The sequence below is a fragment of the Delphinus delphis genome, chromosome 2 (assembly GCF_949987515.2).
Source record: "Delphinus delphis chromosome 2, mDelDel1.2, whole genome shotgun sequence".
NCBI classification, from domain to species: Eukaryota; Metazoa; Chordata; class Mammalia; order Artiodactyla; family Delphinidae; genus Delphinus; species Delphinus delphis.
The window spans coordinates 65,693,201-65,706,776 of NC_082684.1; the positions used below are offsets into that span (position 1 = coordinate 65,693,201).

A 13,576-nucleotide genomic window follows, 5' to 3' on the forward strand; every position below is an offset into this window, starting at 1 on the left:
AGTACTTAATAAAACTGAATGAGGGCTTCCCTGGTGGTGCAGTGGTTAAGAATCTGCCTGCCAATGCAAGGAACACGGGTTCGAGCCCCAGACCAGGAAGACCCCACATGCCGCGGAGCAACTAAGCCCGTGCGCCACAACTACTGAGGCTGCGCTCTAGAGCCCGCGAGCCACAACTACTGAAGCCTGTGCGCCTAGAGCCCATGCTCCACAACAAGAGAAGCCACCGCAATGAGAAGCCCGCTCACCGCAACTAGAGAAAGCCCGCGTGCGGCAACGAAGACCCAACGCAGCCAAAAATAAATTAATTAATTTTAAAAAAACTGAATGAGATGAGAGATAAGACAAGTAAGGGGGAGACCTTACTCCCCCTCCCGCTCGAGGGTTTTTTGTTTGTTCATTTGCTTGGTTTAAGGTTTTTTCCATGTAAAATAGAGATAAAATACAGTTCACTGGGCTGCTTTGAGGATCAATTGCGAAACACCAAGAAGTGCTTGCAAATTTGTTGGTCTTTAGATGCAGAGGTTGATATAAAGTGGATCACAAGCAGACATCAAGCAGTTTGGAAATATAAAACTTGAATTTGGAAAGAGGTAGGGCTTGATATAAAAGTTTTGGATTCATCCATTTCTGTGTGATAACTGCAGTGTAACAGCAGATGAAGTTTCCAAAGGGGAGACCTAATTTGCCTCCACACTCAAGGGTACACAGCTGGGAACACAAAGGACACTGCATGTTTAAGTGACTAATGTTCAAATATAAGAAACTTCCCTCCTCTACAGGTAAGGCTTTAAGCTCCTCAGAGTCTTATTCTTTTGCAGCAATAGATTTCATTAGACTATCCTTCAGTAGAGGATGAATGTTTTTCTGAGGAAAACTATCATCCTGCTCCAAAGGGCCACATCATTCTGTTTAAAGGGGATAAACTGCTGGGCCAGACTGACTCAGATTATTCTGCTATAAATAGTCACCAGATTAAACTTTATCAGCTGTGTAAACCGAGCAACTGGCCTACTGTCTCTGAGCCTTCATTTTCTTCAGTGCAAAATTAGTATACTACTTACTTACTTCAAAAATGGTTATTTGGGGGGCTTCCCTGGTGGCACAGTGGTTGAGAGTCAGCCTGCTGATGCAGGGGACACGGGTTCGTGCCCTGGTCCGGGAAGATCCCACATGCCGCAGAGCGGCTAGGCCCGTGAGCCATGGCCGCTGAGCCTGAGCGTCAGGAGCCTGTGCTCTGCAACGGGAGAGGCCACAATAGTGAGAGGCCCACGTAACGCAAAAAAAAAAAAAAAAAAAAAAAAGTTATTTGGGTCAATTATCATAATGCCTAAAAAACCACAGAACACCACAGTTGGAACCTGTTACTTCCTTTCCTTCTGATTTAAGCTAATCAATTACCACATCTGTATTACTAGTTATGGAAAACCAGCCAACACAGAAGAATGGTGAAACTGAAACCTAACTTCATTATCAAGAGTTAAAACTTCTCTTGTCCACAGAAGTATCAATTTAGCCTCACAATGAAAGGCCTCAGCATCAATGGGTATTTCCTTTTGAGGGCAGAAGAAATCCAGCTGTATTGTCTATGTCTCAGAGCCTCGAATTTTGAGGACACTCTGTACCACAGCAGTCATTTGTGTCCTGCAAATTTCTCCTGAACAGAGCGAATAAAGGTACCTGTGGTGCAAGTGAACCAAACTTGCCACTAGATCCTTATAAAAATGCACAACTGGACTTCCCTGGTGGTGCAGTGGTTAAGATATCCACCTGCCAATGCAGGGGACACGGATTTGATCCCTGGTCCAGGAAGACCCCACATGCCATCCAGCAACTAAGTCCCGTGTGCCTCAACTACTGAGCCTGCGCTCTAGAGACCGCAAGCCACAACTACTGACCCTGTGTCCACAACTACTGAAGCCCATACGCCTAGAGCCTGTGCTCCGCAACAAGAGAAGCCACTGCAATGAGAAGCCCATGCACCGCAATGAAGAGTAGACCCCGCTTACCTCAACTAGAGAAAGCCTGCGCGCAGCAACGAAGACCCAACGCAGTCAAAAATAATAAATTTATTTTTTTAATATGCTACTTAAAATCTGCCTGCCCATAATTTTAGTTTAATCTCCCCTTCCCCAAGGCATTTCACAAGTGTGATAAATTAAAAAAAAAAAAAGACAAAACAGCATTCTTCATTCCTACCAGCCTCATATAAATTGTTACTAGCTTTGGGCAAGCAGCATTCAGAAAAGAGGGTAAACAATCTTGCTATCAGATGAATTTATAGATCGTCAATTTTACAAGAACTCAAGAATTTCTCCTATCCTCCACTTTCATCCCCACTGGATGTGTCTCCAAATCTCTCCTTTTAAAAACATGGTGACATGACCACCACTGCTTTCACTGATATTAATTCAAGACTTAGGACACCTGGTGAATTTCTCCAGGGGATGAGAACTGGAGCTGCTGCTTATTTTCCCCTTGCAAGCCATCAAGCAGTTAGGCAGTCCCTGGAAAAGCACACTGCTTCCCTGGGAGTGAGCAAAGACCACGCTGTTATCACAGGTATCCCCCGCTTTTCTAAAATTTGCTTTACACCACTTTGCTTTTATGAAAGACTACATTCGTACCTGTTTTCAATAACTGAAAGAAATCGGAAGAGGACTTTCACATTTGGGGAAAGGGCAAAAGCGAAAATAGCCTTCAGTGTTTGTTTTGCGGTGAGAAGTTACAGAGGCAGTGAGCTCACCCTGAGCAGTGAGAGGCACCACCAAGTTCCTTCCCCAGGAACTATGCTCTGCATCTCAGCATCAAACCCTCATAGCTTTGAACTGTGTTTGTGAGCATGTGTCTTCACCTCCATTTATTTTGTGCACCTGTTAGCAAGACGGGTCCTAAGGTAATTGCTTCTTCACTTTACATCATTTTGGCTTACAAAGGCTTTCCTAGGAATGCTCTGCTTTCTGATGGCAAGGGAATCCTGTACTGCAAATGTTAATTCTTCATCAGGAGATCCAGCTGGTGTCTAAAGCACATGGAATGGGAAACTGTGCCCAACAGAGCCATGCCAACTCAATTTCACTCCTAAACCAATTTTGTTAGTGTGGTTGGAGAGTGGAAGCAAAGAGAAGAATCATCAAAAAGACCATGCGCCTCTTCTGGTTTAAAGTCCAAGGCATGCAATTGGCTGTGATTCACTCTGAGCACCCCTGACAGGCAATAGTCAAGGAAATGAGGCTGTTATGGAAGCTTATGTTGGTTGAAATGCAAGTGATAAGAATTGCTAGAGAGAGAAACAGGCCTCTCGTCATTGGCACCTAATGAGAAAAAGCAAAGAGTGAGGTCTTATATATAAAATCTTCTATATAAATACTACTGCATTTGGTATTTATTGCAGGGAGTCTTTATAAATGAGCTGAAGGAAGGGAAGGGAAATGAGGTTTTAAATAAGATACGATGATAGTCTATTTAATCACATAAACATCAAGTGCTCAATTCCAAAGAATCCTCACACTAATATGTGAATCACAAAGGTCTCAAGTTGGCCAACAGAAAATCACTCAAGTATACTTTCCTTACACTCTGGTTATTGAACCAAAATCCTCCCAGAAACCAGACCTCTCTCTGCTTTGAGAACTAGATGAAAACATCTCAATGCTGAACACAGTAAGTAGCATTCTTTTTAAGCAACCTAAGGATTGATGTAGCAGATGTGGCATGTGAGAGAATGAGTTGGTAAAGTAGCCAGAAAACTCCGTCTAATCACTTAACGGTTACCTCTCATACATGTACATATTCTGATCTAAAAAAAGCTGTATGGGACTTCCCTGGTGGTGCAGTGGTTAAGAATCTGCCTGTCAATGCAGGGGTCATGGGTTAGATCCCTGATCCGGGAAGATCCCACATGCCGCGGAGCAACTAAGCCCGTGAGCCACAACTACTGAGCCTGCACTCTAGAGCCCGCGAACCACAACTACTGAGCCCATGCGCTGCAACTACTGAAGGCCACGCACCTAGAGCCCATGCTCTGCAACAAGAGAAGCCACCGCAATGAGAAGCCCACGCGCTGCAACAAAGAGTAGCACCCGCTCGCCACAACTAGAGAAAGCCAGCAACGAAGACCCAACGCAGCCAAAATAAATAAATTGATTAATAAATTTTTTTTAAAAAGCTGTACGTTTCTCGAGCCCATTATACCCTTCTCACCATTAGCTTCATCCTCTAACTTTCTACCTTTCAATGATGGACTCTCTAGATTAAAATACTGAGAGGATAGAGAAGGATTTTTCTGCTGAAAATTTTATCACTAGCTCTTGTTTTTTCTAACTAAAGAATTTAAATTCCCCACACAAGAAAGTAGTAAAAGTTCAGAAAGGAAACGCAAACTGCAACAGGAAAAAATATACGTTGTGTAAGACAGCAAATCTCTGCAGAAAGTAGTTTGTATATGGAAGGTGACTAGTTTCCAACTTTCCTTAAATAACTTGCTTGTGGACAAATTAGAGCACTTGGCCCCAGATATCTGTCAGCTGAGGCACCTTGTGGATGGATTCACAAGGAAAACCTATATATGTGGATATAGAACTATCAAAGATGACATGCATATAAACACACTTATACATAAGGATAGACACCAAATTGTTAGTGGTAGCTGTCTATGGGTGGTGCGATTACAAATGCTATGTTTTTTTCTTTATGTTTATATGCATTTTCTAAATGCTCTGGAATGAAATGTGTTGCATCTCTATTCAAAAAGAGCTTTTCCAAAAGAAAACAATATAACTAATCTAGCAATCGCAACCCACCCCCCAGGCCACCAACCCAGAGCCATAGCATTGAACTTAATGAAAGGTAATTCCAAGAGTATCCCCTTAACACAAGTTGATGTCCTGCCACAGTGTACTCGATAAGCTCCAAAGTAACACAAATCCAAGGTCATTACTGAGCAGAGGACAGGGAATTCCCTGAATCAATAGACAAATACATGGAAATAAAATTTCTGAGTAAAGTTGAAAACAATCTCTTCCCTTGGTTGTTGGTCAGACTATTAAGGGGGGTACGCTGATTATGTATCTTCTCATTTAAGTGGATAAAAAATCCTGTTGCATTTTTTCTTCTGTAAGCTTATACATACTTTTAACACAGATCATAATACTTTTTAAGTGGCATTTCCATTTTAATGTATTTTCCATTGGAAATTTAAGAAAATATAATCTTCCTAAGCATATGAAATTTTCTGGTGTATGAAATTAACAGTGATGCTGAATGTTCACTAAAGTTCACAATCATTCCTTATAATGCAATACTGTATCTTAAATGCTATGAAAGTGGAAATTCTTGCATCTATATTACATAACACATGGTAATAAATGGCAAATTTAACATACAACTCAGGATGTGTTCCTTTAGGAACGTTAAATTCAACATTTCCATAGTCATAATGGCTTATCTTGCTGGAGGCTAAATGATTATTTCCATTTTGTAAACAAGAGCTCTATGAGGTGAAGAGTCGTACCCTAAGTTAGATGAGTAACAAAGCACTGCTCATTTAGTGAGTTTTTACTATGTGCCAAGCAGCATAGTAAATGTTTTTGTGGTTTAGACCTTACGCTCTGCAGTCAGACAGATTGGAGGTCTAACGCAAGGGTCAGTAAACTTTTCTGGAAAGGGCCACACAGGAAACATTTGAGGCTTTGTGGGCCGTATGGTCTCCGTCACCACTACTCAACTCTGTCATGGTAGCACAAAAGCATACATAGACAGTGCATAAGTGAATGGGTGTAGAAGTGTTCTAATAAAACTTTATTTACAAAAACAGGCAGTGGGAAGGGGCAACAGATGTGGCCAGTGAGTCATAGTTTAGTGATGCTGATCCAAACCCCACCATATCCTAGCTTCTTAACCTTGAGTGAGCTACTCTATAAGTTATCTGTAAAATGGTGGTAATAAACATACCTAGTGCCTACATAAACATACCTAGTGTAAAGACTTTTAAAATGTATATATTAAGCTACTAGCCCACTGCCAGACATCAGTATCTGGTAAAAGATTAGTAATGTTAGCCATTATCATCTTTATCATCACATTGACCCTCAAAACAACTATGAGATAATTATCATTTTTGCCTCCATTTCAGAGGTGAGAAAACAGAAGCTTAAAGAGTTCAGTAACTTGGCCACTGTCCCACATCTAATAGATAATTGCGGGGCTAGGATCAAACTCAGATCCATTTCCAGGAGGTTTAGCTCTCTCTAGCAATGATTAAATATTATTGCGTGGACTTGTGGATCTAAATTGGACTAAAGCATAATTCTTCTACTCTGATGCATAAACTAAGACCAAAAATTCACTAAAGACATCTTTACAAACAACACACAGAACAAGCTGTTCTTAAGGTGAAGAGAATTTATTAAAACCACGGTTTATAGATAAGTTTGCTCTATTATTTTTTAAATCTGCGCACAAGCACATTCGTCTCCGTCCCTCTCTGAAACCACCCGTTAGCGATTTTGAACACTGTAGTTGAACAGCATGCCTACAAAAGGCTCATTGTAGCTCTATTCCTGTACCCTTGACCTTTACTTTCTGTTCTCAAGTTTCTAGAGTTCTCATACATACTGCAGGTGTCACTAACCAATTATTTTTAAAAACCTAGGCAGTCACTTCTCTCATAATGAAAATATACACTCTGGTGAAGCCAATTAATATTCTTTCATTTTAAATCATGCCTCCTGTGCCTGTGCATTTTTACTCTCTGGCATTCCTTTATCTTGAATTACAAGTGGTCTGTGAGGAGAAAGGCAAATATGAAGCACCTCAAGCCAAGAAAAGCAGTGAATTTGTGGATAGGTCCTGAACTGGATTTCATATTGGGAGAGTCCTCCAAGATGTTTATAAATCAAAAATAACTTCAAACTAACAAACACAGGATGACTGCACACTCTTCCATGCAAAGCACACTAAATAACTTTCTAAACAGAGGAGGCGCTGAGGCCATGGGCCACTCCGCGGCAGCTTTCCTGCCTCAGGTCTAAGCTGCTTCCAGAGCTGTTCTCTAACAGGCAGTCCGTTCCACACTCTGCCCCTCCTGAAAACCCCTCCAGGGCCCCCACAGGAGGGCAATCTACCAGATGCCTTTGCTCCCCTTCTCCAATCTTAACTGTCGCCTTTTCCCCAGCCCTCCACTCCTGACACGTGCCATTTGTGATCTGCTACACAAGAAATACTCTTCTTTTAGCCTAAATCACTACCTCAGGCACCCCTCCCCCAAATCAGGTATCTCCTCCACCATGAAGACTCCACGGCCCACCCTGACTATTAAAAATACCTCTTGCATGGCGTCACTTCCACAGTTTGCACTCATCTCACCAGAGGCACCTCTCGCATGGAACCCCAATTACTGGTTTACATCTCAGTCTTCTAGGCTCCTGGAGGGCAGAAGTCTCTTAGTCACCTTTGACCAAGTCAGTTCGTGTAAAATAGCACCTGACTCATGGGTGGCAATCAAAATACATTCGTTAAATGAATAAATTAGTTCCTTTTAAAGCTAGTCCTAAATAATACACTTGTATGCCATCACATTACCAAGATACGCTACTTCAAGTCATTTGCAGGCAAAATCATTGGTGTGATGCTAAAATTAACTGGGAGAAACCACCAGAAACCATGCTGAGGTCTGAAAGGCATGATGTGGAAATCAGAATTCATTTGGACGTTGAAAGGCTTGAAGCAGTTCTTGCTGCGAAGTTCAACGTCTGTTTAACATGCAGATTCTATTAGAGCTCTTTATGAAGTTCACTGTATATTTCGCTTTTCTCAATTCTTAGGTATTTACTGATCCAAACACAACTGGTGTTAATTATTCTAATGTGCGTGAGGTGGGGGATGAGGATCCAGTATAATAGCAATCAATCAATCGGGTTAAACAACCAGTAAAAGAACTTGCTGCTGCCACTGGAGCCTCCTTGACCTTTCCCTCCCCTTCAGCACTGGTGACCATCTATCCCCCAGCAGCCTGCCTGACAAGGCACCTGTCTTGTTCTCCTTAATTGGGAGGACACGTGCAAGTGGTTAGCACTCTGTCTGGCACAACACAGCAGATGAAGACTGGTGAATTTCTTCTTTCTTCATTCATTCTCCTCCTCTTACTCCTGGACCCTGTTAATTCCTTCCCTCTTCTGAGTCTGAATCTTCCCACTTCAAACCCCTACTTCGTGGCAAAGGCCAGCCTCAATACTGTCCCGAACAGGAGAACACCCTCCTTCTGGGTTTGTCCCTCCAGGCCCAGGTTAATTCCTCCAATCCCTGTCATGGTGTCTGAAATTACTCTGTTGGAGAAGCCACCCTTTTTTGCTTGAATTCTTTACTTGGAGTTGCTTATTAAAATTCAAATGGAAGAGTAACATTATCAGTTAACAACACCTGACCCTCAATGAGGGGGACAGACAAAAATGTATGCCCCGCCTCTTTGGGGAAAGGCCCAGGCATGAAACACTACCCAGGTATCCAGGTGGAGTAAATTTCACAGAGGACGAAGATGGGCTTGGAATGGAGAAGAGAGGAAACAAAGACAACCCTCACAAACTTGCCAATGTCTCCTTCTCTTTAGGTGATACCTGTCTAGTCAATTACAAGCACCTTCTCAATCTTGGCTGCACTTTGAGACTAGGAACCCTGAGTTAAACCTCTTTGTTCAAAATAGGTACAGCAGTGCCCACTGACATGGCACGTAGCATAGGCTCGATAAATATCAGTAACTTAACTTCCAGTCTCCCCAGACTCGTCTTAAAGCTGTGCTCAACAAGTCATTTCAAGGATGCCCAATCTTCCTCGAATCCCTCTACAGTAGTATCCAACCAGATAGCTAAATTGTGGCAAACTTTAAGGCCCTAAAGGCCTTTCTCAGCTGACTCTTTCCTACCTAGTTATCTTTCCCCACAATCACATATTAGCACAGGTAATTTAATGAATTTATTGCTACAATTCCATCTCATGTCTGGGAAAGTTTCCTTTCCTGTGACTCAAATATCTTCTTGTCTTTCTTTAAAAATAAAGTTTAAAGTTATCCTAATTATTATGGAGGGGGATATTTTTTTCCAACTCATACATACTACTTTTACTTTTATGACTGAAAATAGAAAAAAATAAGACAACTGTTTTAATTACAAATAACCATGTCATCTCCCAATCCAGTCTACTACTTTATAGATGGGTTCACTAAAATCTAAAGATACTATTGCAAACTATAAGGAGAGCTAAAAATGGAGAGAGGGGTCTGGGATCTAAAAGTTTCAGTACTTAGCGAAATGACAGCTTAACATAAAGCAATGAAATTTATAAAGTATTTACAATGTGGTTAGCGTTCTTGAAAACACTGTATTCCTACCCTTTGCCAAAAAAACTTAATATCACCAATTACAATTTGAAGTTTTAAACTGTCCATGTCATAGTCATTTAATGTAAGAAGTTAGGGTAACTACCATTATTCTGAAACCATAAATTATGGACATTTTGAAATAATTAATCACAGGTTTCATATTCCTATGCACTTTAAACTTCAATATCATTGAAATGATTTAATTATTTTAATAATTCCCAGTAACATCTAAATGCAACTTATAAAATGCTTTAAAATGTAAAATAATTCACAATAATTATAAAGCCATAGAATTACAGTTGGAAGGAATATCACTCCTCTTAAGTGATATATGCTGGTAAATATTTAACAACTACGTGGGGGTAGGAAAGTGTCTAATTTGCAGCATTTTCCAATTTCCATAGTGAAAATACTTTGCCCAATTTCAAGTCACCAGTATGAGGTCAGGGGTCAAAGAGTTGGAAAGATGAGCATACAGCCTGCTCTCATGAGCCTATCCAAGTTGGCTCCAGCACATCCTAGATATGAGAGACCAGACAGTCCTCAACCCTTTCCACAGACTGACCATTTCTTTATGACTCACGGTACCCTGAACACTTACTGATGTAATACCCATACGTCATCATGTTTACATGTCCACCTACCAACTACTATAGTGGCTTTCAATCTTTTTTTGGATATAAAACACAGTGACAAACACATTTTAAGTGATAACCACACCCCATGTACACACATACGTGCAGTTCTAGGTACACATACACACACATAAAAACCGGAAGCCTCACAAGATAAAACACACTCTTCCTAAGTGCGATGCACTAAAATTTTCTATTATCTTCCAGCTCATTTTTAAATATCTAATCTTGATCCACCAAATTGGATTCATACCCCAATATTCCAGCAGGGCCCCCCAAATTAAAAAACAGTGCTCTACTAGACGCTAAGCTCATTGAAGATAGGATTATATGTCTCTTGTCTATGTCTAGCCCTGTGTCTAGTAGTAATTATTGAGGCCCAAGAAGGTTAAGTAACTGCCCAAAGATGAACCTGCCATCTTTGATAAAAGAGCCCTCAAGGCAAGTGATAATTCATTACACAGAATCAGGATGTTCATGGCTTGACACAGAAAGCTAGAGGGTCTTCTAAGACAGCCACTCCTTCAGCAGAAATTAATGGAAGTTTTTTTTTAATTGTACTAAAGCCATCAATGATGGAACTTTGGCCGTTTACCCACCGTAGCATTAGGGCCAGCCCTGCCGTCTGCCTAGGATGACTAGGCAAATCTGAGTGATCAGTGTTTCCCTTTTACTGATAACGTTCACCCCTAAAAAGGGTTGAAAAGATACCCATCTTTTTCACAAAACATTTTCAATCCTCTAGGGAGGGGACCTATACAAAGGCCGGTTAATAGTAAATATATTATATAGAATATACATACTCCTATATATAATATATATTAACACCAGCTTTCCAATACCCAGCAGCCAAAGGTGTAGCTGGAGAAAACACTGAGGAAAATAAAGTCAGGATCCACAGCTTTTTCTCTTCAATGTGCTCTTGCACCACATGCTTTTTTATAGGTGCTATTAAATGTACACTATAGTTTCAAGACAATCCAGATAAGCATCTTCACTAAAATACACAGCACCATTAATCATCTCAGTGACAATGCTCCCATTTAACATCTTGGGGATTTCCTCCCCTTCTTCATCATTTATTTGCCAATATTTCCTTGTTATGAATATCCCCCTAGTGACTTTCTCTGGCAGTCACAGCTGTGCTGCCTACTGTGTCTACCTTGACTACAAATAACACCAATTCTTAAAAAAGCAAGCCCTTCAGATGACACCTACGGTTAGAAGAGACGCCTTCCTGTGGACTGAATTCCTGGAGACGGAGGAGACGCCATCCACCCATCCTCACTCTGGGGAGTTTAAACAGACAAGCCTCAGCCTTTAAGTAGCTAGGAATGTCAGACACGTGACACTGGCTTAATTACAAATGAACAACAGTTGGCTGAATGGTCAACAATTAACGGCTGCTTTAATACGGTCTTTAAAGGACCCCCTTCTTCTACAGCAAAAGGCTTCCTCAAAGTATCCACGAATCACAACAAAGCCGCAAAATCACTAACAAATTACAGAAACCTGACCACCAAGAGCCTCAGTAATTATGACTCACAGATAATAAGAATTTTCAAAAAGTATTCATCAGAAAAAAATCTGCATTATAATTACACTAATTCTGATGGAGAGAATAACACTAGCTAGACAACAGATTATCAAGAAATAAAGCCAGAGATAAATAAGTTGCAAAGATACAGGAAAGAGTCCCAGTGCCATCCATTTTGCAACCATTTCAGAGAGCATCCTCCAGGGGCTCCAGGATTTCTTGATATTTTATAAAATGGAAACCATGAAAGAAAACGCTCTACATCCAATTGGAGAAGTAAATAAAAGTAGAACTCACCAGCTTGTATTCAGAAAGGAGGTTTAAGGAAAAAGGGTACTTTCTTCAATAATGAAACTCTATTGCCAAAGAAGAGTTTGCAGTCAAAAACACACCAAAGTATATTTGAAAAGTATATCCAGAAAGGCTAATGCCTTCAGTGAAATTATGTTTACCTTACTTTACACTTTCTATAGGGGGATTTAATTAATTAAAAGTAAATGTTGCTTCCATCAATATTTCATAACTTTTCTGGAAAGCATAAATTTTTTCATTTGGGGGAAGACTCCAATTTAGATTATTGTGTTAGACAAACAAAAACCAAAAACTTTCTTCTTAGCAAAAGCAATACAAGTCAAGCTAAGATACATTAAAATGCCTTTCCTTCCCAGAGCAGAGTGTTTATTTCAGTGATAGCAACAACACCTGGTTACCAACAGTGCAGATTCTGTTAAGTAATGGACCAAGCAAATGGCAGCAAAGGCAGAGGACTCAACTTCAATTTAACTGTCCTGTAAGGTACATAGTAATTAGCTGCAAAGCTCTGAAATCTTAGCTAGCATGTTAAGTCTGCTACATGACAGTATAATTTGACTTCTTAAAGGATTATGCAAATTACAACTCATCATTCCATTACAGGACTGGAAAAAAGTGACAGCTAATTTATACATAACACACCTTTCAAATCCCTAAGATGCATAGCACCTGTGCAATGTATTTTGCCGAGATTTTCTTGCATATAAGTACTTGTTTATTGCAATATAACGAAGCTTACCTAAGAGGTTTAATATAGTCATTTAAAAAAAAACCTTTTAGACCACAACTTCAAAAGAATAAACATTCTTTTCTGTCTTGATTTCATAGGCAAAATTTTTGGTTGTTTTTGTTTGTTTTGTTTTGTTTTGTTTTTCCCCACTAAATTAGAGAAATATAAGGTTTCAATACAAGGACATTTTTGAATAGCTGGCAACCACAAGCACTGATGCACGAGCCAGAAGGAAGACTCACAAAGATTTCAACATACTTCTGGTAGGTAGATTCACAGTAGATTCCGTCATATCTGTAGATTTTCCTACATTCTGATTGGTTGGGCAGAGGATGCTGGGCAGTTATTCTGTAGAGGCATCAAAAACAGATAGACATGACTAGAGGTTCTCTACAGTCAACCGGAATGCAGGATAACAAGTATGTTGAAATTTAATATTATTTGCTTTTTTATGCTTTTGAGCTATATACATAAAGCAATGTGTACATACATTTTAGAACATTAACTTCCACTTTTAGAAACCTGCAGTCAGAGAAAACTTTTTTCAGTTCTTCATCAGAAGAAAAAAAATTCTTTTTATCTCAGAGTCATAAAAGTGGAAGGAAAGAAAGACATAAGGTCTAAGGCTTAACTCACTCTACAATCTCCATGGTTATATGCTAAAGGAAATGTTAAAAACAAATGTCATTAGTGTTTTTGTTACAGGATCATCATTAATTCAATCATGCATTACGTTTGTAGGCAACTGTAAATTAGCTATAAAACCTTAGTAAAGTTAATATATTTTTCAGCTTTACTCAATTTATATAGAGTTGGTATTCTACTGACTTCTAAAGGGATATGATACAGCTTACAAACTAAACCCAATTAGGGATGAAAACACAAGCGAGACCGTCGGGAACACAGGTTAGATGTTAACAGGCACCTAAGATGAGCTGATTACAGTGGATCCAGGTTTCTTGGCAGTTAAGGCAAAAGGGGAAAAAAGG

General features: G+C 40.1%; 1 protein-coding gene across 2 annotated transcripts in view; it reads right to left on the minus strand.

Moving 5' to 3' along the window:
* Positions 1-13,576, minus strand: part of NPAS3 (neuronal PAS domain protein 3) — an 836,192-nt gene that overhangs the window by 713,750 nt on the left and 108,866 nt on the right. The window contains exon 2 of one of the 2 annotated variants that reach the window (XM_060004700.1): positions 12,846-12,935. The exons of the other annotated variant lie outside the window; for it this stretch is intronic. Within the exon in view, the coding sequence (XP_059860683.1) occupies positions 12,846-12,935 (90 nt within the window). The remainder of the gene's footprint in view (positions 1-12,845; positions 12,936-13,576) is intronic. 2 annotated transcript variants of the gene reach the window in all.